The sequence below is a fragment of the Amborella trichopoda genome, chromosome 1 (assembly GCF_054954075.1).
Source record: "Amborella trichopoda isolate Santa Cruz 75 chromosome 1, AtrichopodaSantaCruz75HAP2 v2.0, whole genome shotgun sequence".
In the NCBI taxonomy this organism is placed as follows: Eukaryota; Viridiplantae; Streptophyta; class Magnoliopsida; order Amborellales; family Amborellaceae; genus Amborella; species Amborella trichopoda.
Window position 1 is genome coordinate 13,892,707 of NC_142336.1, and position 27,609 is coordinate 13,920,315.

General features: G+C 36.0%; 1 protein-coding gene across 3 annotated transcripts; it reads left to right on the forward strand.

The window, feature by feature from the left end:
• Positions 1 to 1,738: 1,738 nt before the first annotated feature.
• LOC18444545 (glycoside hydrolase family 2 protein) lies at positions 1,739 to 27,609 on the forward strand. Of its 3 annotated transcripts, none has more exons than XM_088861547.1 (18): positions 1,739 to 1,864; positions 2,218 to 2,421; positions 3,920 to 4,156; positions 7,604 to 7,753; positions 8,795 to 8,873; positions 10,166 to 10,349; positions 12,817 to 12,882; positions 15,810 to 16,046; positions 20,808 to 21,014; positions 21,173 to 21,476; positions 21,562 to 21,721; positions 21,831 to 21,939; positions 22,499 to 22,634; positions 22,757 to 22,812; positions 22,893 to 23,192; positions 23,285 to 23,410; positions 24,645 to 25,355; positions 27,042 to 27,609. In XM_088861547.1, the coding sequence occupies exons 2-18, from the start codon at positions 2,277 to 2,279 to the stop codon at positions 27,213 to 27,215; spliced, it is 3,381 nt and encodes a 1,126-aa protein (XP_088717673.1). In that variant the 5' UTR covers positions 1,739 to 1,864; positions 2,218 to 2,276; the 3' UTR covers positions 27,216 to 27,609. The 3 variants fall into 3 exon arrangements, with proteins under 3 accessions (XP_088717673.1, XP_088717676.1, XP_088717683.1); XM_088861550.1 differs by having other exon boundaries at positions 1,739 to 1,765; XM_088861557.1 differs by lacking the exon at positions 1,739 to 1,864 and adding an exon at positions 1,865 to 2,009.

Sequence of the window (27,609 nt, forward strand, 5' to 3'; positions counted from 1 at the left end):
GGGTCGGAAGCGGTTTAATTGGCTTAATTAGGCAAGTCTCGGATATTTAAAAAATATTAAAAAATAAACAAAGTACAAAAAATCTAATAAAATATGAAAAATATATTTAAAGTATGATTAAATAAAATACATCCAAATGAAATTGAAATTGTTTTTAAAGAATCGATTTGTGCTCATGAGTATTTTTTAAAATTTTCCAAAATATAGGAGAAAATGTAAAAATAAGTATTACTGACCAAAACAATTTTCAATGTTTGCCAAAATGATGAAAAGTTTTTATTGCCTCCTAACAAGGGTTTTTCTTGATTTTGAAATCTAAAACCTCCAAACCTAGACGAGATTAAGTGTGGGCTTAGGTTTTAACACATAATCAATAGCACAACAATGACAAAGACTTAATGTTAAAAGAAAATAAAAAGTAAGAACAACAATTGTAAGGAAATCAAGAAGTTAGGGGAGAAAAGATTTTATGCTATTAGATAAGTAAACTATCCAATTATTCCATTGAGCAAAATCCAATCTAGAACAAATTTAGAAGCCAATACTTTAGAGATATAACCTTTTCAAAACATAGACCAACCGCAATAAAAATATTTTCCAATTTCACTCTCTATGCACTTGAAAAAAAAGAAAAGAAAAAAATTCAAGATTGAACAAAGACCGTCCACTATTTGGAGGGTAAGATCCAAGGGTTAATAAACTCAAAATTCGCATTTTTTTTCTTTTTAAATAATCATCTAATAACTCTTAGGTGGTCCCGTAATCAATTGAAAGAATTTCTCCTAACTAGGTCTTTTAATTGAGGAAGTAGGTATACACTCATGTGGAAACAAAATATACACGTGCCAGAGGGAGAGCATCACGCTCTTATTCCTCCTCAATTATCTAAGGAAAATGGATTGATAGGGCTGTAACCCTATCAAAATAAGTAAAGTCTCACCTCATAACTCATCAAAAATTACAATTTAAGTATTGAATTTTTTTAAAATCGTTCATCTTGGTTTGAACCTAACGATTGTTAAAAAATTTAAGATTTCAAGTTCTAAAAATAGTGTATATTGTAATGAATTACCTAAACCGTCCATTTCGCCCTAAGAAGTAGGTATTTATAGATTTGCAAGATATATATTATTCTTTGAGTTTCAAAATTTATTGTCGTGTTGAAAATTGATTTTAGTGCATAACAGATATTTCTATCGCCAAAAGTGCTTTTTGGACTAGGATTTGAGGTGACGTTTTGTTTTGTTTTTATAGAAGCATTGGCCCTATAAAAATTTTATCCAAAGATGAGGTTTCTATAAGTCCTAGGTTTTATGAAAACAAAAAAAAGCCTCACTTCAAATTCTCATAATGTAGGTACTTTTGACAAAAATATCTATGATGGTTCTAAAATCAATTTTTAATACAAAAAATAAAATTTTAAATTAAAAAAATAATACAGATCTTGTGGATCTATCAACATTTATTTTTAAAATAAAATAAACGGTCTAGATAATTTATTACAATATACACTATTTTTAAAGTTTCTTAATTTTTTTTTACAACCGCAATGTCAGCTCTGTTCAATGTAAAGATTTTCCAAACTTGCCATTTTTGTTTTGCTGTGAAGTGAGGATTTACTTATTTTGACAGGGCGGCAGCCTTATCAAAGCATTTTCCATATCTAGGAGGATAATACACTCAGCAATTTGACAAATGAGTTCCTTTAAAAACTCAATCCATCTGTCCACAACTCCTCAGTCCTCACTCCACTGTACACAAGCAGGTCGACTTCCCCTTGAATCAGTGAATTATTCACTGACCGAATCTCTCTCGATCTCGTCCAAAGTTTTTCATTACTTTGTGTTTTGGACTAAAATGCGCAGTATGTCATTACAGTCATTACCGTCTTTAGTTGATAGCTTTTGTTTTTTGGGTTGATCATTTGAAAATTAAAGATAATTAACAATCCACCTTTGCTCTGTATTCAGCTAGATTTTCATATGCATCCCACTCTTAAATTTATGCAAGTAAATCACTCTCCTTTTCTTATCCCCTTTCCGGTTTATTGCCTTCTCTAAAAAACTTAATATTTGAGCATTATTTACCTTGTAACTCTCTTTCTCTCTCAATTTGTAAAATGGAGCGTTTTTGGGTGCTATCGGTTTCATTTTTACAGTTGCAACCTGAGATGATTGGGAGTGTTTTTTGTTTTTTTTGTGTGTGTTTTTGATGCAGGAGGTTTTCTGGTATTTTTGCATGAAAGTGTAGGATGAGTTATTGAAGATATTGAGCGTATGAAGAGCATTACGATGGCTAGTTTACCTGATGCACTAATTTCTCCCCTCGAATTGAGTCATAAAGTTTGGGAAGATCCGTCCTTCATTAAGTGGAAAAAGAGAGATGCTCATGTGCCTTTGCGCTGCCACGATACTGTGGATGGTGAGATTTTAAGTTGCACAGATTTTTTTTGGATATGATTCTATTTTTTTATTGAATGTCTTCCGTGATTTTTATAGACATTGTTAATATTTTTTCTGTTTTTGAGTTTAGTAGAAGAGGGCCTTTAGATGGATATGTTTATGCTACTAGTTTATTATCCTTTATCATTGTTGCTTGTGAAAAGATCTTTTTCATGTCAGTTTATTCTTAAGGTCCTTACTTTTTTGATACACAATGTCCCTAGGGCTTAAATTTGATTTAGAACATGTTACGCGAGTTGTTCGGAGCACAAGTAGTTCTACCTGTGAGAATCATTGTGAAACTGTCTTATTTATACTAAATTTTGTCAATGTCTATTTTTGATCACTTTGTAAGCATGGTTATGGTCATGCAGTTGTTATGGTCACGTTAGTTTGCTGATTTTAATTTAGTATTCCCAATTAAAATGTCAATTGCAAGTTATTAAATGTGATTATTATATTTGAGGAGCCATTAGAGAAATGATTTCAATCTCGTTCAGCTCACCACCTTATAGAAAGGGAAAGAAAACTGATACATATGTTATACTTATGCAGTGATATGTGATCATTATCCAATATTACGACTTAAATTATTGACTGGATATAGAACTAATTTTGCAGATATCCAACTAAATTCCCATTGATCGTAATCTGGATTTTTCTTATAAAAAAAAGAATCATAAACCCGAACATGATCATTGGTTTCCTGAACTATTGCAAGGTTCAACTTTGACTGCATTAGAACATTATAAGGCATACTCAGAAATTTTATTAACAAGGGCTCTCACTATGTACCCATCATTTCTTATTCTTGACAAATTTGGCTGCTGCCTTGACATAGCCCAAAGATTCCCCAATGTTTTAGGATAGATGAGTGGGGTCCTTGCATTGTTTTCATGAAGGAGTTTTCGGAGTCAAAACGCTATACAAATCAATTGGCTTTAGCAAATAGATGTACTTGTAGGAATTGATCACCCATTCTTATAACAAAGAGCACTTCCATTTTTGAGGAGTCATTATCATCTGCTAGAATTTGAGTGTGTTGTAAGCGCCTTTCTGGTGGATAGACATCACAAGGCTTGGAGCAAATTGAAGAACCAAGCAGATTCCATAGTCGATTGAGGGCTAGATTCATCAAATGGTGATGTATTGTTTAGGCTTTGGTTTAGTTCTATGGTTGCTTTGGATGTCTATGCATTTTTCTATGTAGTGGAACATATTATTTGTAACAGTCCAAAAATTCCAAAGAAAGCCTGAAAAGTAAATTGAAAAGTTCTTGCATGTGGATTCTCTCAATTTCTTCATTCCCTTGGTGAATATTTTATCAGTGATATGCAGATAACATTGCTCAATTTAATTTGTTTATTTTGCCTTCCCTGCTTGATATCCACTCTCTGAAACAGCTTCTTGTAGTTTACATTTTGAAGGAATGCTCCTCATCAAAAGCAAACTCTTAACAAGTCTATCGTGCTAAACAGGCTCTTTGAAGTACTGGTATCGGCGCAGCAAAGTTGACAAACTGGTCTCTAACTTGGCTGTATGGGATGACAATGCTGTCACTGGAGCACTTGATAGTGCTGCTTTTTGGGTCCAGGGGTTGCCCTTTGTTCAATCATTGAGTGGCTATTGGAAATTCTTTTTGGCTCCAAGTCCTACAGATGTTCCATTGGATTTCTTTAAGACTAATTTTGATGAGTCAAATTGGGGTTCTTTACCTGGCAAGTTTATCTTACTGCAAACTGAAACATCTTCCTTTTTGCTTTTTTTGGCACAATTTTTAGTTATTGACCAAAGCTTCTGCTATATCTTGTGGAGTCCCTATTTATGGGATTTTTGAAATTTAACACTAAGAGTTAGCTGGCAACTTATTTAATCTATTGTTATTATTTAAGTTAAGCATTTCATAAGTTAGTTCATTCATTGACATAATGCTTTTATCTTTCCTGACTTATTCTTTGAACTATTCTATTATGGTAGACTTCTGAACATTGTCAAGTTGCCATACTAACTCTGCTCCTACTGTTGTTTCTTTTTGACAAGTTGCTTCTACTGTTGTTTGAGTTCTCTCTATCACATACCAGGCTTCTTGGTCTATCAAAAATTGATTCTATTATTTGCATATATGCGTGACACTTTTTCTTATCACAAATTATGTGAATGTAAAAAAATGTGGCTGGAATATCTGAAAATATGCTAAATAAACTTTGTTTTTCTTTTAGAAGTGAATAACTTGGTTGTGTTCTTTGCTTATAGTATTCTTTGAACATGCTCTGCTCTCTGTTGTATATGATCCATCATAATGGGCAGGAAGCATCTCATTTTCCTTATCATGTCGATTATTTATTTTTCGTGCTCCTCAAATGTATTTCATGAGATGAAAATCATCATTGTACTATATCTGCTTGTTTTTGTTTAGTTATTCTTGATTAGATAATCTGGCTAGTGTTGAAAGGAAGAAGATAACACAAAGACAGTGAAGGATTTACAAGAATACTATTCCCAAATCTCCAAAATGAATTATGTTGGTCGACCTGCCATACATACAATGGTCAAATTAACAAAGCTAATCTTAATATTTTTGCATTGGTATCATATGGATCCCTTGCTTTTCTACCCCATTAACCAAACCTGATCTACCCTTTCATGGACCGTTACCATCTTTCTATATTTTGGTTCACACTTATCAGTTTTGTTCGTAACCCATCCATTAGTTTTAAAACCTGCCTGAAATATGGGGAAACTCCAGAATTAACCTTACAAATTGGCTGGTTAATCGTCACAAGACCCATTTTGATCTCTTTTTCTTCATCTCTGTCATAAATTGGCTTTCCTCTACCATCTTTTTGTGCTTGGTGCTTCCTTAGGCGCATCCAATTTGTCTGCAATTATTGCTTTAGTGGAAACCAATAGATACTCTTCCCAAAAGTCCTCCAGCAAGAAAAACCTTTCATTTAGAGATTTCTTCATTCCCATAGGGACCCAAGAAGTAGTATGATATTTTTCCATGACATAATTTGAAAGGGACCTTGTACTTGAAATCTCTCCACTTTCTCCTGATCTTGTTCTTGGGGACTTGAGGGAGAAACTGCAAGACCCATGTTGCATTGAATATTCCATTCTTTAAAAGTAGTATCTTCCCTTTTGCTTAGAATGGTCTCCTTTGCTTGGAATTGCAATTGGAACTTGCTTCACGGATTAGTCCATCAGTCCCACCTCTTGAAACGAAAACAAGAGTGTGCACTCTCTTGTGGGTCTGCCACTGCTATCTCCCACAAAAATGGCATGCCCTTCTTCCGCATTTCGCATTTGTTGAGAGTGCCTGTATCTTTGTTTACGTGTTTGTAATAAGGGGTAATCCTGACAAGGGGTAATTCGGTCTCTTGTAAATATGTGTCTATGTATGAGGGGAGTTAATCTGGCATATGTGTATGAGGAAGCAAGTATGATCTTTCTAATTATATGGCTAAACTTGTGATGGATCATCTGATATTGATATCTCTAGAAGAGTGTTTGGTTAGTGAAGTTTTAATTTTCAATTGCTTTCTCTTTGATAGATGAAATCGCCATATTTGAGAAATTCATACTCCTCTCTGTGCCCTCGTCTCAGGTTCTGGATGCTTGATTAGATTCCTATTGGGATATAAGGATTCTTATCCCAATAAGTGATAAACAATTTTTAAGATCGTGGCTTAGCCTTTCTGAAATATCAATGTATGTGCAGGAAAGAGGAAAATATGTTGCATCATCTTCCTCCTCTTTTGTTCATCTGTGGATTTGGTCATTTTTCCTGTATTTGTTTCTCCATGGGTGATGTGCTGACTAGGGTGGCAATCCTCATGTCATTCTTGTCATCTAGCCATTTCAGAAGAACGGTGAGCTTATTGAGAAAATGTTCTTGTTTTCCACACGGCGAGAGAGGGAGGGAGGGAAGAAGAGAGGTGCGTTCCTCTCTTTTTCTCCAAAATGCATTTAATGCTGGGGCAGTCGTCACTTCTTTCCTTTAGCTGTCAGTACTATGCCATTATACCTAATGCCCATACTGGCAACTGGAAGAATGTGCTACACACCAAGGCCACTAGACCTGGGATTGTTGTTCATTGGAGTAGACCACTAGAGGTTAAGCTTAAGCATAACTTTGATTTATAATCAATCCTGGTCCTTCTGGGGTGTCTTAGGTGATTAGGCATGGTGAAGGTCATATATCGGAGGGTTATCTAGGCCATCTCGGTCACTGCAATTTGATGATGGTGGAAGTGGGGGCTTTTGTTGTCAGTCTTAGAGTTTCTTACCCTACATTTCATGTGACTATTGGTTGTAGAGTGCAATGTCTAGAATGTCTGTCAGCAAATGGGCTAGCATGTCTCGATTGTGCCTTGGAGGTTGCTAGTTGTATTTACTGAAGTCGTGTCAGTAGTTAAAGAGCTTACTTCCATATGTGCTTAGGAAGGCCAATGAACTCATGGATGATTAAAACCAAGGAGGGTACTAAACACTTTTTTTATTTTTTTTTCCTTTTTTTTGTGTGTGTGGGCGGGGGGGGGGGGGGACGGGGAGGGGGGTGTTTGGGGGGAGATCATATTTCATTGGTGCCTCTCTCCCACAATCTTGACCTATGTCTATTGTAGTAGCCTTCTGAATGCTTTTTAGAAATTTCTCTTTTGCTTTTTTCTCTGTAGTGTGTTATAGTTATTGCTTTAGATATATAAATGTCATTGATGGGGAAAATAATTATTTAAGTATGTACAAGTCATGGAATGTGAAATGAATGTTTTTGTAGAACCTAAGAAGTGAAACTGGAAATTCTACCATAATATGAAGAAGTTTTTCCTTATCCATAAAAAGAACCAATTATATGAAAGTGTTTTCGAGTATAATGATTTCTGCAATATTTTATGTCTAAGAGACAAATTCTAGGAAATATTTTGTTGAGGCCAATCTAAAAACCATTGATTTAGCTCTAATGGATAGCATGTGGAATTGTTTAATTAACAACACTTTGTGTTTATTGTGAATAGCTTTTATGCCTAGTCATTATGATGTATATCCATTTATCATTGCGCACTTTTTCAACTGTATTTATGCATGGATAACAGTTTCTCAGTTGGGTTTTCGTGACTGTTGTTTGAGATTTCTATCCTAACATAGTTATTCCTTCATTGAACCAGTTCCTTCCAATTGGCAGATGCATGGGTATGATCGACCTATATATACAAATAGTCAGTATCCATTTCCACTGAATCCACCATATGTGCCAGATGAGAATCCCACTGGTTGTTTTAGAAAGCATTTCAGAATTCCAAATGAGTGGAATGGTATGTAAATATAGAACCACTTAACACCTTCTTTTAATTTGTTTAGTACACCAAATTCAATTCATCGGTGTCAACTATGATACTGAAAAAATAGTTGTGCATCATGTACCGTTTTCTTAGTGGCTTGCATTAGTTGGTAATGGTATGAGTGTTGACTTCTAACATTTACAGGAACAGTTTATATAAGGTTTTACCCTTACTTGTAGAAGTAAGGTTGCAGTAATCTACCCCATTTGTTTTATTTGGAAGGTGTGGATTTGATACTATCTTAAAAGAAGTGCCACTTTTTGACACAATGTCAAAAAAGACGTGTCAAATCTACACCGTCCAACTAAAATGGATGGTGTACAACACCACAACCTCACTTCTACAATTAAGGTTGCAACCTTATATAAACCACATCCTTAGTTATATTATCCATAGTTAAGAACTATCCTGATGCATATAATACATATGTATTTGACGATTCATTACGTGAGGGCTGAGGAACAATATTACAATATATAGTAACTGGAGGCTAAGCACATGAACAATATGCTTGGTATCTCAATGACAATAAGTTTCTTCTTATCACGAACGACCCATGAGCACCATAAACGGGCACCCGAAAATCTTGAAATATTGGATTTACTAGTTCATGATGAACAAGTACTTCAGTTATTCCAAAACAATATATTGTTGCATGGTTTTCCTAGATCCTGTGAAACCCTGGGCTTAAATGAACTTAACTTGGACTTCATGTTAGTGAGGAAAGAATAAGCTGAAGTGTGGTCATAAGTGTACATGAATTTTAATTTATATATGATACGCACAAAGGGTAAAATTCAGTCATGCATTGTAATTTTACATTTTATAGATTCAAGCTTGATTCCTCTGAACAGCGGAATGGTGTGCCTCTAGGTAAACATGTGTGGGTGCTCGTGCACATGTGTGTGTCTGTGAATTAGATATGATCCATTTTCTTGTCCTTTTTATTTCTATCGGTATATCTTGTTTATAGTTACAATTCAGTGCCATTGATTCAACTATATTGATTGGCAGGTCGTCGTATCTTGTTGCATTTTGAGGCTGTAGATTCAGCTTTTCAGGCATGGATTAATGGGGTGCCAATTGGTTACAGGTTTGTGTTATGGAACTATTGAGTGTTTGCCAACTTGATCATGGTGATGGCTCGGTGCATCATGTGTATTTGTCTCATTACATTTAGGCAATTTTTTTTTTCATTTCAGATATCATGGCCTGCAAGTAAGGAGTAGCTTACTGACAAATATGAGTGTATTTTATCCTCTTTATTATGGAACTGTTTTCCAATGTTTGCATAATTCAGGGACTTCTGCAATGTTTTGATAATTTCCTTTAGGGATCATTAAATGTTGGTGAGTTTCTATGGCAGATCTGAGTTGGCTTGTGAATTGCTTTGGATAGGGATATGATATATACTCTTGACAAGGGTTTCCTAATAATATTCTATAATTTATAATGGTGAAATTATAACAAAAATGTAATGGTGAATAGAAAATAATGGAGTTGGTGGCTTTGATGTTTCACATTGAATAGTTTTAATGTTCTATATTATAAAGTAAGAAATGAAAGTAAAAGGAAGAAACCATACCATTTAACTTAGAAAGAACTTTACAAAACTCTGGATTTTAACTGCTGATCTTGAAACTTTTCTTTTTTGATGATTTACAAATTGAAACTCATTCATGCTCGTGTATTTATTTGAGTGCAACAAAATGCAGGCACTTATATTACTGTACTGTGTTATGAAAAGTAATTATTTAGAAATGGAAAGAAATGTTCCATGGGTACTTTATATCATTCTCTTGATAGTATCACATAGTTTTTGTCTTCCTTCTATGGACTATGGGGATGGGCTTGAAATTGGTTTGTTAAATGTTCTTTAAGTGGATTAGTGGGAACTTGCTGTCTCATGTTTTTTGAGAGAAAGTTAACTTTCTGTCTTATGTTGGAAAATTAGGACTCCAAATTGTAGATTATTCCTGGATATGTATGGAATTGTCCATAAGAAGACAGGTTTTTTTGGTAACACTACGTTAGGCGCAAGCTGTTCCACATCCTTTTCTATGTTTACCTGGGAATGCATATATTTTTACTGTAAGTTTATAGGTGAACTGGTCAAATCTATTAGATCTAGGATGTATTTTTTATTACTTTTTGTCCTACTCTTTTACCGGAAGCATTAAAAGGCAAAAGACAAGCCCATGTATTTCTATTTTTTGATGGTTACAGATCCTTGACTGTTGAGGACATGAAGTCATGTTTGAAATTGTATTTTATGTTTTATTCATGAACTGACAAGACTCGTGGGTAAGCGTGACTTAATACAATTGCAATTTATGTCTTATCTATGATGGTTTCTGATGCATTTCATTGTTCGTGTTGGGACAGCCAAGACAGCAGACTTCCTGCTGAATTTGAAATTACAGACTATTGCTTTCCTTGTGGCTCTTCAGAGGAAAACTTGTTGGCCGTTCAAGTGATGAGATGGAGTGATGGTTCCTACCTAGAAGATCAGGATCATTGGTGGTTGTCAGGGATTCATAGAGATGTCCTCCTTCTTGCAAAGCCACAGGTTAGAATATTTTTTGGTAATTGAGTGACATTCTAATGTTGGTTGTTTTGGCCTCAGTTTTGCATTGAAAAGTCTCATATTGTAAACTCCTCAACAAGGATGTTGGGACTCTTGTTTGCTGATCCAAATTTAGGTACACTGTTAGCTTTGTAGCTCCTGGGAACTCTTTCCTCAAGATTACCTTAGCTTCCTTGCACAAATTCTCAATTTCTTTCTTATTTTATGTAATTTGTTTCAACATTTTTATCTTTTCACTGACGTATTTTCTAATTTCATTTTTGATTCCCCAATGTTTATTGTTTTTCCCCTTTTTAAGTTTTTGCTTACTTTTTTCTTTTTAATTTAATTATGTTTCCATCATCCGTTGTCATCATCATGTAACAAATTTTCCCTGCAGTAGAACCGGACTGGTGAGAACCCATTCCCATTCCCTCTCACCTCCCTAAGGATATCATCTTTTTTCTCCTTGGTCTGTGTTTCTTCATCCTACAGAGCCTGATTTTTATTTTTAAACAAAGAACCTGCCTCTAATCTTGAGAGAAATATTTAAAGGCAAACTCTTCTCATCCATCCTTTAAATCTACCCTAGTTTTAGAATTTCAGCCATACTTCCTGTTTTCACCTGCTCTTCCAAACAAGCATCTGTAGCCTTTTCAGTCTCCCTTCACTAGCTTAGCGACTTTTAATTCTCCTCCTCTTCCATGATTTCCTTCCAAGTCATCCAGGACTCGAAACTGTTTACAAGCTATTCCATATACTGTCCTTTCTCACACCCTGCATTTCGCCCTTGAATTGTCTCTATTTTTGAAGTGCATTAGCATCCTATTGGCTTTAGGTGAAAATTTTATGGCATGTCGCTGAACTCTAACCTTGAGGTGAAGCTTTGAAAGCTCTGGTTACTCATTCGTCTTTTGAATCTCATGTCAATCTTTTCAAATTGAAGCACACACCTCCTCTATCCGCTGCTTTTCAGCCATTTTTCCTACATTTAATCAACACTTAGAAACACATGGCCCATTAGTTGGATGCTGCTCCATTATGCTCATTTCCTTCCCATCTTGTTGGAGAATTTTTCTTGAACCGATCTTACATGTTATCGATTCTTGCTATCTGTCTTCGTTTTAAGGCCCTTGGCTTGTCTCTTTCAGTTGTGTGTACTAAACTGTGACCATTTCATGACTTTCTCATGGAGTCATCTTTCATGATTTTGCATATGACCCTATAGGTTGTGAGCTATCATGAAGATCATGTATTACAATCTTCTCTTCCTACCTCCCATGAACCTCATCCTTGTCCCCTTGCCTTGGCTTGTCATCTGTTCTCCCCCAGTTAAGTGTCACCTTGTTAAGCATAGCTTGCATGCCTTCCAAAAGCCACTCTCTAAACTGTCTGAGATCCATCCAGGATCTTTCCTCAATTCTTTTGTAACTGGTCTGATGCTGCCTTAACTCTCTTCTTCACCTTGCATACTTAAAAATGATTGAATCCATATTCTTCCTCATACCATGCTTAACCAAATTTGCTGCACTAGAATCCTAGTCCTCCTTCCACTTCTGTTGTATCTTTCCACTGTCAAAAGAGTCAAAACCACCCTATGAAACTTTATTAGACATCAATGGTGACTGGGTATAGTTTCCTATTTATTACATATGCCATATAGGATGATCTGTTGGTTAACCTTAAGTTTTATAGTGTAATGGTAGTTTTGATATTTATTTTAAAATGGTTATCTTGATATTGTCCTTGGCACGTTCTCTTTTGCTACTTGTGCCTTTTGGGGAGTTTATAATTTTTTCCTGAGTTCCTCTCTTTATAGGCTTGCTTGATGTCCTTTTTTTCTCTTTCAAGATTCTTATCCTGGGGGATGAGTTAATGCCATTTTTAACACGATGCAGGATAGTTGCGTACTTAACACATATATAATATAGAGGTTAATGGTAAGTGGCTGTAAAATGCAGAGAAGCTGTTAAGCTTGTGGAATGAGCAAAATTATGGTGGTTTTGTCTGGCATCTTTTGTTCCCGACCTTTTTCTTGTCCAAATATGTGTTTATGGAATTGTGATGATCGGATTACTAATGAGATCTGTTTTCAAATCTCAGATGTTCTAAGATTGTGACATGCTTAGTCTCATCTCTTCTCTGTGAAGGAAGCATGTATCATATACTGAATCATGGTCATAATTCAGTTGCCTGCGATTTATTCTTACTCATAAACACTGCATTTGATTTGGCCCTTTTAGATTTTATCTATATTGTTATATTTGATGTTGAATGATTGCTTATGATGAATATATTAGCATATTTTACGGTCATTGTGATAAAGTTTAGTTTCATATCTATCTTTATCACTTTCTGGTAAATCAATTATCTGGAATATGTTGTTATGCTAATATTAATTTAGTGTTCTAAAAATTATATTATCTTGGAACGTAAGGTTATCTAATCCAGCAGGTGCTTGTTTATGCAGATATTCATAGAAGACTATTTTTTTCAATCATGGTTGACTAAAGGCTTCTCATATGCAGACATCCAGGTATTGTAATGTAAATACATTCTTGTTGTAAAAATTTTACTCTTAGTCAATGTTGAGGGGAATAACATGGTCGCATCTTACATTGAGAGAGATTTCATGTTCTTCGTACTGTTGCCGTTGGTATTCCACAGTGAGCAGCTTTGGTTATTACTACCGGGAATGTACTTTACCTCGATGTTACTAGGCCATCATTCGGGCATCTTCTCCATTTCCTCTTCTACTTAAAATGATTAGAGATTATTTAATGGGTGTGGTTTGTACAAGGCTGAGGCCCTAAAAGCACAAAGTACGGCGCACCTTCAAATAGTGTTGAAAGATGTCGTTTTAGTACCAAAAAACTTTATCGTGGCCTAAAATTTTTTATCTCCAATTGTAAAATTTAAAGCTTAAAAAATAGTGGTAGATCAAGCAGATCTATGAACACTTGAAAATCTTGAAAATTGGTGGTCTAGATAATGCATTACAAGACGCACTATTTCAAGGCTTGAAGTCCTTTTTTTTACGTCCATATATCTCAAGGTCGGGATGATCAGATTTGAGGGTTTCTTGACATTGAAAACTACTTCAAGTGAATTTTTGAGGTGCGCCTTATTTGATTGTTTAGGGCCTCAACTATATATGAACTTTTTCCTTATTTAATTTGATGTAGCGCCATAGTCATATTGAGGGGATTTGGGAATAGTTAAGCGTGTGGAGTAGAATTTAATCTATTATATTAAAGCTAGAACAACGATAAAGTTGTCCACCCAGATGATTTTATACTGCACGAACGTCACGTGTGATAAGGCTGAAGTTGGTTTTACACAAATTTCATCCTACCTCCAGGTTCAGGCAGTTTTGGTAGACCTTTTCTGTAGTTTATGGATCATTATCATTGTTCTCTTTTTTACTGTCTGATTAGAATTTTTTCTTAATTTGGGACTTAAATTAGTAAATTGTTTAATTTCCATTAGACTTGTACTTGGAAAAGTTCATTACAATCTTAGTTGTCAATTTTAAGTTTCTTGAAAACTGGTGAAGCCTTTATGAGTTACATGAACTTTAGCATTTTTTGTGAACCAGAGATTTGCCTTGATGTTTTTCTTTTCTCATACTCTTAAGTAAGATGGTGGGGGACTATGCTCTGGGCATGTCATAGCCTAAAACAACTCAAAAATAAGGTCTTTAATGACATGTCAGTGGTGCTATCTCTGAACTTGTAGTTAGAACAACCATCATCATTATCAAAGCTTTTTTCTAACTATTTGGGGTCGGCTACTCGAATCCTGGTCCGCCATTCTACTCTATCAAGGGCCATACCCTCACTGAAGCAATAAGTCCCCATATGTAGCTAACCCTTGCTCATTTCTAATTGTATCCGGGTTCCGGTATAGCGTGTTGCTTATGGGGAATGCTCAGCATAAACAGATAATGTCGATTCAGTATTCATGGAAAGTTTTGGAAAATTTTTACGTTAGCTGACTACCTAACACAACCCATCTCCTGTACTAGGGCTTAGGAAGGGTAAAGGGAAAGTTTAAGGTCCTCACCCTTTTTAGACCACTTGTAGTTAGAACATATGATTGAAAAATTTATTATATGGATCTTAAATTCAATTGATGTGTCTATTACTACGAATCTAGCCATATCTCTTTAAAAAGAAAAAAAGGAGTGCTAAAGGGAAGACATATTGTTTATCAAAAAAAGGAAGAGAAATACTTGTGTGCTTCCTCTCTAAAAAGAAAATATTGTTTTCTCTCTCTCTCTCTCTCTCTCTCTCTCTCTCTCTCTCTCCTAAAAAGGAAAACAAATAAATTTGCATGTGTGTATGTTTGTATTTAATTTTTTATTTTTCAGGCATTATTTATTTATTAAGTTTAAATCATTTTCTAATTTCTTTATAACATAGTTACTTGTGTGGTTGAGAAAAATGTATTTGATAGTTCCCATTTTTGTATAATATCTTCTTTAAAAATTTGGGTTCAAACAAATGGGCTGAACATAATTTTTGAAGATTGTTTCATCATATTACAATGCAACCGTTGCATGAAATCATTCCCCATATGTCTAACTTGAGTTTTGTTTTTATGTATCTCTCTCTTATTTCTTCACTCTAGTTTATTTTTGTAAATACTTGATATGGATTAAAATATACCAATTTTCAAAGGGGTTATCTAACTTATGCATTTAGATAGTGAATGGGAGGTCCCTAAGGATAGATGCTTATTCAAGGACACTATCTAGCTAGTAAATTATATTCAAAAGAGTTTACGTAGAAAGACAACTTAGGAACATTGGAGGGAAAGGAGATGTTATTTGTAGTTTGGAAGTCACTATTTATTCTCCTACACGTGCACACACACATTTATATGAGAAGTAAAAGAAGAATTTATCTTCCTTCGCTTTTATCATCCTTGTGTCTTCTTTTTTCAAGGGACTACTTTTCTGTCCTGAAGATTCTTGGGCTTTCACGCCTCTGAATCCTTCTCTTGGGATGACAGGGCTTATTGGCATTGCAAATTCTTTTCTGCTCTACACCTTCTTGGTGCTCCCCTAGGTTGGTTTACATCTTGATGTCTCTCCTTTAAAATATGTTGAATGCCCATTGGAGATCATTCTCACCTTACATGAATCTGTGTCCATTGTGATCATATGCTGATAAGCTTTTGGTTCTTTGGGAAGAACATTTAAAATTTCTTCTTATATTCTTCCCTCTTATGGTTGTGTTCTATTCGAATTATTTTGTCAATGTTACTCTCTGTAGACCCCATCACTTTTTCATGGACTATCGTTTTTTTGCTCTACATTTTACTTTGCTGAATCTGCTTCATCTATATTCAATATAAATCACTGGCTAATGGGACTGCTGCATCGTGTTTGTTGGTAGCAGTTGCAGCTACAATTTTCTTTGTTAGCTAGTTGAGTCTTAGTAGCTCTTCAACTTGCAGGTTGAAGTGAAAATCAATGGCCTGGGAGGAAGCAATGAGATCGACAGGCATGCTGATATCAACATGGAAGCCATCCTGTATGAAACAGGGAAGTGGTATGAATCTGATGAAAATGTGGACCTACAGGCTTCTGAAGTAGCCCGTCTGGAATTATGTCCATCCAACAAGAATATTGGATTTCATGGATATAAGCTTGTTGGAAAGCTGGAGAACCCAAAGCTATGGACTGCAGAGCATGTGAGGAGATTTACTTTGTTTCTTAGTTGACTTTGGTAAATTAGGTTTTCTGTCATCTCTGAAATGGACTCTAATTGATGAAATTGATGTAGTTTTTCCTAATGCTGCTGTTTGTATTGATTGAAATCCATTGTTCTTTGACTAAAAAGCTCGTGCTGAAGAGTACTTCCTACATCTGTTAATTTAATTTTATTTTATTACCATTAGCATGGGGATTTTAATTATCGTAGTGTGTTTTGGAAGTCACGGCAAATTATGACTGCTATTGGATATATTAACTAATTGACTTGCTATGTCTATATCCAACTTCTACCATGTGGTGATGGAATTGGAAGAAGGCATGCAATAAAGAATTTTGGGATTAAGTTTGACCTTGTTGTCTTTTTGATTATCGACATGGCTATACTGTGCTGCTGTTCTTATGAATATTTTTCCTGCTGCTGCTTATTTGTTGTTGAATTCTTTCCATAGATTTTTGTGTACCTTGACATTAAAGTGAAAACTAAGCTTTCCTAAGGTTTTATCATATTATCATGAACTTTGCTGTTCTCTAGGTAATGAATTTGGTAATCTGATGCATAGTTTCTGGGATCAGGAGCGAGGGCAGGTCCCTGATTAGAAGTAGGACCAGATCTAGCAAGGCTTGAAGTTTTCTCCATGAGGGATCAAGATGATCGAGTTTCCAGTATGGAGGGAGTGCGATTTAAATTTTTCCAGGATTGAATAATAACGTATATGAGATCGCGGTCCATCGCTTTGAATCGGGGCTCCCAAATATCACTTAGCTAGGGTAATTTAGTTTATGAACACAGTATATTTAATTTTTTCCTGAATTCAAAAACCAAAGTATATTAAATACAAGAATCCTGTCTTTAAAATACACTTTTGACTTTTTATTATCGTTGGAGTGTGTTTCATATATAAGAAGTGAAACTAAAAACCCAATGTGAGTTTCAAATCTCAGTCCTCAGCCACTAAAGAAGCTCCAGTGTCCTCGACCTTGTTTTCCCTCTGTTTGGGTTCTTTCACTTACATGCCATTGGGTGACATTATCAACAAGAGGGTAAAGGTATCTCTCTTTCGCTCTCTCTGTGGTCCTTTATTTTGTTAATGTTAAAAATAAAATTTTCTTGTACTGTCTCTTTTGGTGCTTTCTCTCAAACTAAAGGTGGTGGGCTATGCCAAACTCTTCGCATTCACAATGCTATCGGCCTCTCTCTCTCTCCATGTGTTGAAGATCTGTCAAGTAATCCACGATCCCTTAGTATATTAATCTCGAAGTGTGCTGGTGAACCTTGCTCCCAATGTAGAAGAAACTCAATTCCAAGTTGGTGGAGGCTCGATTTCAGTTACTCATGGACTCATGATTTGGATACGAGGGATCTGGATCCCATCAACTGGGGATATAGGTCCCCAATTTTGTGGATTGAGATCCCTGAATTAAAAAATGCCTGGAATCGAGATCCCTTGTCCGCGAGTGCAGGATCAAGCTTCCGGAGCTGGAGCAACCACCTCCTTGGGAGATCCCAGAGACTATGATCTAATCTATGAACTATCTCCTTAAAAAGCTATTAAGACTTTTCTTGGTTTGCAATCCAACAGCCGTCTTGCTCTCATCATCTTCCCCTTCCCCAATCCCCTAACCCCCAAAATCCATACGTAGAACAACTCCTTGCTTCCTCGCCTATCAAGACTTGATCATGTAATCAGTCCTTCCATCCATAAAACACCACAATTTATGCATAAAATCATTCTGAAACCTTAAGAGACCTGCTCCATAATAGAAAACCCAATATTTGTGGTTAGGAATGAAAACATTCATGGCCAACTTGATTGAATTAGTAACACCACTTTCACCAAAGTCTACTTTGAAATGATTTAGGAGAGCGAATTAAATCCAAAATCAGGGGAAAAATTTAAATAGTGCTTTTTGAGGATAACTATGATTGATTGTTGTTTTACTCTTTTTGGAGGCTGTTTTAGTCTCAATTGCCTTGGTATTATTGGCTCTCTAGTGCTCTTTATCATATTGGCACTGGTGACTTGTTCAGTTACATTAGCTTTGCATGACTGGTGTCTCTTTGAGCGTGATTTGTGTCCAGCAATATGCTAAATTTGAATGGAAAATATTGAAACTACTTCTTCCCTTTTGTAATTTGATGTGTCAATCTAGAAAACTGCCATATATTGTTCCCTGAAAACTAAGGGATTCTTCCCCAATGCCTCATGTGTTTGAATAATATGATAATTGTGGTGATGTTATCTCTATTTACTGATGGATGTATTTAATGCTGTTCAAATCTAAAGGCTTATAACAATTAAGGCATTGGCTGGTTGAACAGGGTTTCATAGAAACCAATCCTCTCAAAAAAGTTCCTTATAGAATATTGAGAGCCCCCTAAAATTCTTGAGGGCCTCTGGCCAGCTTTGCTTGTCAAGTCTGTCACTACACCCAATTTTGTATGAAAGCAGACCCTGTTTTTAGTTCGTCGAACTTTTGACCAAGATTTTCATTTTTCCTTGTAATCCAATCCTAAACCATCTAGAAATAGATAGTCACCAAAAGAGATATTGGGGAGGTTTGAATGCTGTTTCTTTTGTTGCGCATGTCGAGGTTAAATTGGCCTAGAGACCCCCGTAGGCAAAAGGGGGGGTTGCTGTTTTAAGGTTAGATCCCAGCTATCCTTCAAAAAATTTCCAATAAATTTGGCTGAAGTTCGTACCATGTGTAAGAAGCTTTAGAATTTGTTTTTCTAAGGATTTTCTTTTTTAAAATGGGGGTTCACGTCTTTGGAGCTTCCTTGATTTTTTTGTTTTCCCTTGTCTGTATTTGAGGCAGAGCTTTTAGTTCTGGATTGGTTATTCCACTCAAGATATAGAAGAATCATGTGCAACGATACTTGGAAGATAAGCTAACTTTCTTAAAAAAAAAAAAAAAAAAAAAAAAAAAACAAAATAAGTGGAAGATGGAGGAAGAAAGAAGCATGCATATTGTGTAGAAGGATTCTTTATGATGAAATAGAGTAAAGGCTTTGATCAATAATCTATTTGATATGTGAAGAAAGCGGGAGGATGGAGGGAATGTGGAAATCTGATTCATTCATCTTGGGCTCACATGAGCAAATATTTACAAAACATAGTTCGAAGCATATTAAATGAGTTTAATAAAATAATATAGAAAAGAGTTGATTCGGCCAAGGTACTCAGGCCTTGGCTGAGATGAGCAAGTCGGTTGAGTCCGAGTGGACTCGGGCGAGTTATAGACACCCTTTACCATGTAAGAAAATAAAAAAAAGAAGGTAAAAACTTACTTAAAAAATAAAAAAAATAGGAAAAAGTATTTTGAGTTACTAGAAATAATTAGAAGGCTGAAGAAGATGAAAAAAATATAAAATATGGACTAACCTTGATTTATGCTTTGAATATTTTAAAAAAATTAAAAAAAGGAAAAAATATGAAAGATCCCAAACCATCCTAAAAACTATCAAAATCATCTAAAGAATAATTTCTAAGCAATATATTTATCATTTCTTGACTCCACCATGGCCGGTCCCAAGCGAGTCATGCCGGCCCCAAGGCCAAATAAAGGAGGAGGGTTGTGTTAGGTAGGGCAGCCAGCCTAAAACTTTACTACATCTTTTCATGAATCTTGGACCAATGTTATATGCTCATGCTAGGGCGTTCCCTATAAGTGAAAGGGTATGACTCTTGATAGTGTTGAATGCTGAAATAGAATTTGTGTTGCCTATCCCAAATAGATGGGATAAAGGTCGGGTGATGATGATGATGATATTTTTTGTTTCTATTTTTTTTAGATTTTTAAATTTTTTTAGGGGGTTGTTGTGGTGGGCAGTTGGATACCCAACCTGCCCAGAACTCGCCTCACCACTAGGGCGAGGCCGAGTGGACTTGCCGAGTTGCGGAACACTGAGATTAAGGGTGTTATAATAGCATACAAGTATTTACATGATACATAATAGTTCTTCTGAACACTCCCCCTCAAACTGGATAATGTAGATCCCGCATTAATCTTGGTTGCATTAGCCCCAGATTGCATATTGAACATGCAAAAATGCTTGCTAGGCGATGGTTGCAGAAGTCCATTTCCATATTATTGAAGGCTTTGCCTTGTTGCACTTGCATGTATGAGATATCAAGGCAGATTTTGAAGTGCCAGTCCCTTTTGAGGTGTTTGTCCTGCACAAATAGTAACAATGTATGGCAAATTTGTACAGGAAAGCAAATTTTTTTGGGAAATAGCACTTCTTCTTAATGGGGGCATAAAAAAAAAGAAAAACTGCTTTGTCTCCAACTTGGATTAGTCCGCCCTGTGCATATCACCCATCCATGTGGGCAAACAAGCACTAGGCAGTAATTATCTGGATTACAGCACTCCAGCTTTAGCTCTACAACAGGTGAAGTTTATATTATGATTTGAATGCACATGCTTATGTTGCTAAATCATCCTGTTTATTTGAGCTCTGGCCTTGTGCAACAAATTTGAGAAACGTGCAGATTCTCCAAAGACTTGAGACAAAGTCATCAGGCCTCTTTTCCTTTGTTCACATGTGTTAAAAAATTGAAATTTTTTTGTGTAGTCTTTTTCATCTTGAATTTCTTCAAATGAAAGAAGTGATTTTTATTTATTTGGTTTTTCTCTGATTGTCTTTTATTACCTGCTGTTATTTGTCTTGGTCATGAAGTGTACTTCCTTGTTAACAATTGAATGGATTTACTTATGTCTTCTTTTTACTTCGGCAGCCAACTTTATACACTTTAATAGTCATCCTTCGAGATGCATCAGAGCAGCTGGTTGACTGTGAATCATGCCAAGTAGGCATAAGGGAAGTTTCTCTTGGTCCAAAACGGTTACTTCTGAATGGCTGTCCAATAGTGATACGAGGAGTCAACAGGCATGAGCATCATCCACGTGTGGGGAAAACAAATATTGAGTCATGCATGGTTAAGGTGATCTTTCTGAGTTTTATTTTTTTGGTTGATACCATTACTGTATATCCTGATCAAGGTTGCCATTAGATATCCTTTATTCAACTTTTGCAATTATGCAGTGCCATGAACCAATGATTTGCATACTAACAGAATCTTCTTGTTTTGATGATTTTCAGGACTTAGTTTTGATGAAGCAATACAATGTTAATGCTGTTAGAAACAGCCATTACCCGCAACATCCACGTTGGTACGAGTTGTGTGACTTATTCGGTGTGTACATGATAGACGAAGCCAATATTGAAACCCATGGTTTTGATCTTTCTAGTCGCCTGAAGCATCCTACTTCCGAACCAACTTGGGCTAATGCTATGCTGGATCGAGTCATAAGTATGGTTGAGAGGGACAAAAATCATGCATGCATTATTTCTTGGTCTCTAGGAAATGAATCTGGATATGGTCCTAATCATTCTGCATCATCGGGTAACAAAATCTTGGCTTTTAGGACTATTGATTTTTTGCTAAATCCTTGTTCTGCGTTATCATATCTGTTGATTGTCATTTATAGGGTGGGTGCGGGGAAGGGATCCCTCCCGGCTCTTACATTATGAAGGGGGAAGATCTAGAACTTCGTCCACTGACATTGTGTGCCCTATGTATATGCGTGTTTGGGACATTGTGAAAATTGCTAAGGATCCAACTGAAACCAGACCTTTAATTTTGTGCGAGTATGGTATTTGTTTTTTAAATTTTTCTGAAGGTTTTGATATGCTTACAGCAAGATGTGCATTCCTGATGCAAATCTCACCAATGGTTTCTCTTTTGGAAATGTCGTAGGTATTCGCATGCAATGGGTAATAGTAATGGAAACATTCATGAATATTGGGAAGCCATTGCCAGTACAGAAGGGCTGCAAGGAGGGTTTATCTGGGACTGGGTTGATCAGGTGAACATATTTGCTTAAGCTTAGTTGATTGTGTGGCATCTATTTTTCTTCTTTATGTCCATATATTGCATAGCATTTTTTTGGATGATAAATGAAAACTTTGAAAGTGCCGGATTTAATTATACAACCATTTCTCGGAAATAATATTGTATGTTGCAAAACTACGCATCAGGAAGTATAGGCCGTCCCTGCTTATGAAATGATTCAATACCTCAATCTCGATTCACTTGTGCACTTACTTGAAACAAATTCAGTGCATATGTCACTTTAACAAAAAACCTGTAATTCCTACAAGTTGGCCCTAAGTTGGCTTGCATTTGTGGGAATGCTTAGTTTGATCTGGTTATGTGCTGGCAATGGTATTCCCTTTAGAATATTCAGAATCTTTTTCAGGGGGTTTTAGATGTATTGTTTATCCTGAGTCTATGAAGAAATGAGATGGCACCGTTGGTGCATTTACTTTGTTATTATTCTGTGTCACCTTGTTCTTTGTTTCATCGTTCCTCTCTGTTTCATTGTTTTGTATAAATTAACATTTTAAATCTGCATATTTATACAGGGTTTACTGAAGGAGGGTGCAGATGGAACTAAGCACTGGGCATATGGCGGTGACTTTGGAGATATCCCTAATGACCTTAACTTTTGTTTAAATGGTCTTACTTGGCCAGATCGTACTCCACATCCAGCATTAAATGGTAACATGCAGATAATCAACCTCTGAAAGATATCATATAGAACCTTAGGCAATTGGAACTATCTGATAGTCGTACCCTTGGGATATGGATATTGCCATTCATTGTTTTTGTCTTTTTGTCAGAGGTAAAATATGTCTACCAGCCAATCAAGTTCACATTCGTTGAAGATAAATTCAAGGTATATTTTAATCAGTTGATATCCTACATTCCTCTCATGGCAAGCTGTTGCACTGGCATTGTAAGCGTCTTATGCTGCAGATATTTAACTCGCAATACTTTGAAACCACCGACAACATAGAGTTCAGTTGGCTTCTAGTTGGAGATGGAAAATGCTTGGGGTCTGGGATGCTGTCTGTCCCTCTACTAAAACCCCTGGACAGTCACGAAATTGAACTAAAATCATCACCCTGGTATTCTTTATGGGAATCATCCCCTGCAGCAGAAATATATCTGACAATGACTGCTAAACTTACCCAGCCCACACGTTGGGCTGAAGCGGGACACGTGCTTTCTTCTAGACAAATTTGTAAACCTGTTAAACGGGCGCATATTCCTTCTGTATGTTTTCTTCTCAAGTATCTTTATTTATTGTCTTACCTATATTGTATGTCTGATTTCTTTCTAAATGCTTTGTAGACCTGTTTTTCCAGGTCATTGAATTGCCTGAGAGTCCTCAATTGCTTATTGAACAACGTGATGGGGCAATCACAATTAGCAACCTGAATGAATGGCTGGTTGAAATTAATTCAAGGACAGGAACCCTTGATAGCTGGAAGGTAATTGTTGGCATAAGGGTTTTCCACACATAACATTTGTTTTCTGAAGTGCATCTGGAGAAGATATATATGTAGTGCTATACATAACTTGTATCACAGTATCGCTAGTCTCTATTGAGGCAGCATCACCTGCTAGAATTTTTCAAATCTATAATGCCTCCTGTCAACTCTGATTATTAGCCAATCAGGTTATGCTCTTTGCTGGAAGTCTCTTAGCCTTTCTCTTCACAATTTGATGGCAGATTTGTTAACCAAAGTCCATGGCATGGACACAGCATCAACTCCTGGTCAACAAACTGATGCTTCTGGTTTTCCCACATCAGTTTGAAGGGGAGGCCTAACAAATATGGAAGTCATTGTAATTTATTGTGTTCTACTACTTGTAACACTGTTTTGTATCTTATTATATTTCTTGAGTGTTCCTATTTAGTTGTTGATCGACCAAAAGGAGCCACAGGAGTTTGTAATATGTCGCAGGTATAATGCGTTAGAGGATCATGAGCCCTGTTGCATCAAACTCATTTTGTCTCAATGTTGTGGAGCCATTTGCTCCACATATGGATATAAGATCTTAAAAGACAGAATGGATTTCTAAGTACATATGCATTTTATACATAATAGATACACCAAGGACGTTTTTTCATCTGTTCAGTCCAAGGACACAGTAATCTGTGGATTTGTGACTTGGGCATTAGATCTGAAGCTTTGTGATTTCTTGGAGGACGAATTTTCTTTTCTTGATCTTGTTAGTTGGGTTGATTTTGGTAGCGAGCATTATCGTAAAGTAGTTTAATTAATCTTTTTCAATAGGGCCAGTGCTGGGAAGCAGATATTTCTATATGTTTCTCATGTTACTTGATTACAGTATAATTCTAACTAGGTTATGTAGGGTCTAAGCTCAGAGTTCTAGGTGAACCAATATATAACACTGTAATGCCCTGCCCTCAAGAGAGGAAGAAAAACTAAATGACAATAAATTATTAGTATGATTCCCAGTATAATTCATCTGCGTCATTTTTAGGTGAAATGGTGATTATGTAATACAATATCCAGCTGCAAAAATGTTGTTTAAAGTGCGCTATATTCTCAATGTGTTACTGGTTTTCTTTCTTCTCCCAATTTATATGCTTCTAATGTCTAAACTACTTTCATGATAGTCACCACTTGTCTTGTCTTTTACTCAAATATCAGTTGGTTGACAATCATCAGCATTTTAATATTTGAAAACTTCCAGGTTGCAAATGTGGCTTTGATATGCAAGCCTATGCTTCCATACTTTTGGAGAGCTCCAACTGATAATGACAAAGGAGGACTATCTAACAGTTATGCAACAAAATGGAAGAAGTTCTTCCTCGATAACTTAATAGTTTGTACAGAAAGTTGTTCTATGCAGAAGCTCACAAACCATGTTGCTGAAATTGTAGTAGTCCACAAAGTTATCCCCAAAGATCAGAGCTTTGTTCCCAATTCTGATAGATTTGAGAATAATGTATTCCATAAGAGGATGGTTGTTTTCAAGGTGGATGTCACTTACTTGATCTATGCGACTGGAGACCTGGTTGTGAAATACAATGTGTACCCACATTCTGATCTTCCGCCTCTTCCTCGTATTGGTGTAGAACTCCATATAGATAAGTCTCTCGATCAAATAAAATGGTATGGAAGGGGACCATTTGAATGTTATCCAGATAGAAAGGAAGCTGCCCAGGTTGGTATATACGAGCTAAATGTTGAAAACATGCATGTGCCTTATATTGTTCCTGGTGAATGTGCTGGTCGGGCAGATGTAAGATGGGCTGCATTTCGAAACTGTGATGGTATTGGTCTTTTTGCTTCATGCTATGATGGATCTCCACCAATGCAAATGAATGTTAGCCGCTACAGCACTGAAGAGCTTGACAAGGCTACGCATGAGGAAGATCTTGTTCCGGGGGATGACATTGAGGTAAGAAATCACCTTCTCTTTGTATTTATTCCAAAGCAAGAGGATACCATAATTAAATGGACAGCAAAAAAAATCATAATCATTTAGGTCATCATTGTCCATTGAAATGATGGATGGATGGTCAGACCCACCATTGAGGACATCCCTTGTAGTGGTGAGTTCCATTCTCTCTCCATAATGCCATTTTCATATTCCATTGAATTATAATATATTTTCCCATATTCCAGAACTCTAGAAGTAACCTTTTTTGTTCTAATTTGCAATCTTACCATGTTAAAATCTACCATTGAAACATAATAGTTCATATTTGACCTTAATCAATGAATGTTCTAGCAAGTATGACACAATCTGATGTCCCTATAAGAAGCAAAATACAAGCATAATCTGTTATTCTTTTTCTGTCTCCTCTGGAAGCATTTCCAGAAATGTATTAGGCACTTCATTCATTGTAATTACCCCAACCCCAAAGGTCCATTTCACCTTCTTTAAATGTTAATCCTTAACTGTCTTATCATTTGTTGACTCTAATCTCTAAATGTATTTGTGATAAATAACATTCTGATAACTGAAATATTTATATGAAATGCCTCATTTGTTATTTCTTTTTATTGCGATTGGTTTACCTATTTACGATATGAATTTAACTTACTGGTGTGTCACAATGGAATGGCACCCAGGCACGCCCTAGACATCAGACTTCTCCCCTTATGGCATATAAATTTCTCCTTACTTTAAATGTTAATCCTCAACTCTCTATCGCTGTTGATTCTAATCTCTTAAGGTATTTGTAATAGATAACATTCTGATAACTGAAATATTGATATGTAAATATTGATACGTAATGCTTCATGTGTTATTTCTTTTAATTGCGATTGCTTTACCTATTTAGAGTATGAATTTAAGTAAATTATGGGTGTTTCACATTGGAATGGTCCCGAGTCACACCCTAGACATCAGACTTCTCCCCTTATAGCATAAATACATTTGTGGCAACCATTGTCATTGAATTACTTGTGAAAAAGCACTAATCCTTGATTGAATGCCTAGGTCTTCTAGTAAAGAGGAAGCAGCATTTGAACACTAGCTTAATTGGTTAAGTGGTTTTATACTGGTTTCAAAAACCCCCCAGACTGGCCACCCACCGACCCCAAAGAAAGAGAAACCAAAAGTGCTCTCACAAAATGTTGTGGTGACCCGAGACTGACAATCTTTGAAGTAAATGGAGACTGACAATCTTTGAAGTAAATGGTTTCTTTACCAGTGGAAATTATGGACTTCACGTCTTGGTCGTTTAGCTATATCCTTCACATATAAAGATATACCTAATAAACCATTTTGGAAGTTGGTTGAAAGACATCAGGTTTCTGTCATTACTTGCATCAATCATAGCTAATTTGTGAGGAAACGGAACAGCAAAATGTACAAGTTTTAGGTCTAGATGCTTTTGAACTAAAAAAGAGAAACAACAATTGGGCTTGGGTAAGGCGGTAGCAGGTGGGTTTTCATAGCACTCACTCCATCTCAAGTTCCATTCGTATATAACCTTGTTAAAAAAAATAAAATAAAAAAATGCAGCAATTTGTAACAGAATTAGCCTCTTATATTTGTTGGAATTCATTCAATTTACAATTATTATCGTTTTTTTGTTTTTTGTTTTGAGAGAATTTTGTTCTTCTGGTGTTGCAGGTGCATCTTGACCACAAGCACATGGGTTTAGGTGGGGACGATAGTTGGTCCCCGAGTGTTCATGATCAGTACCTCATCCCTCCAGTGCCTTACTCTTTCTCTCTCCGTCTATGCCCTATTAACTCGTCCAGCTCATGCCATGATATCTATCGATCCCAGCTTCCAAAACCATGACTGTCACTTTAAAACAAGTTAAAATAGAGGATGGTTAAATTGGAGAACATGAGATGCGTATGAAAGCATGAGGAATAAGGAATGAATTGAAGATTTGTTTATCACCCTTCTAATGGTAAGTATGGTTGCCACAGCAATATGTATGTCCGAGTTACTTTAGTTCTACTAATAATAATTGGGTTTTAGATGTGCATTTTTACGTGAAGAATATAAATCTTATTTATGCATTCATGGCTTTAGAGTTGAGAGAATGAGAAGTTCATGAACTGAAATTTAGGGCATGAGAATGTGCAAATTCACATGTGAACGAATAGAAAGATATGCAGAGAAAAATGTATTGGAACACGCTCATTGGAAGGCACCTGATCAAATAAGCTTTGTTTTCTATATAAAA

Bases quoted from the DNA above. Each gene is read 5' to 3' on its own strand.
- LOC18444545 (XM_088861547.1), top strand. From the start codon at position 2,277: ATGAAGAGCATTACGATGGCTAGTTTACCTGATGCACTAATTTCTCCC. The intron at 10,350-12,816 runs GTTAGAATATTT...TTGTTTATGCAG, and splicing joins TCCTTCTTGCAAAGCCACAG to ATATTCATAGAAGACTATTT. The intron at 12,883-15,809 runs GTATTGTAATGT...TTCAACTTGCAG, and splicing joins TCTCATATGCAGACATCCAG to GTTGAAGTGAAAATCAATGG.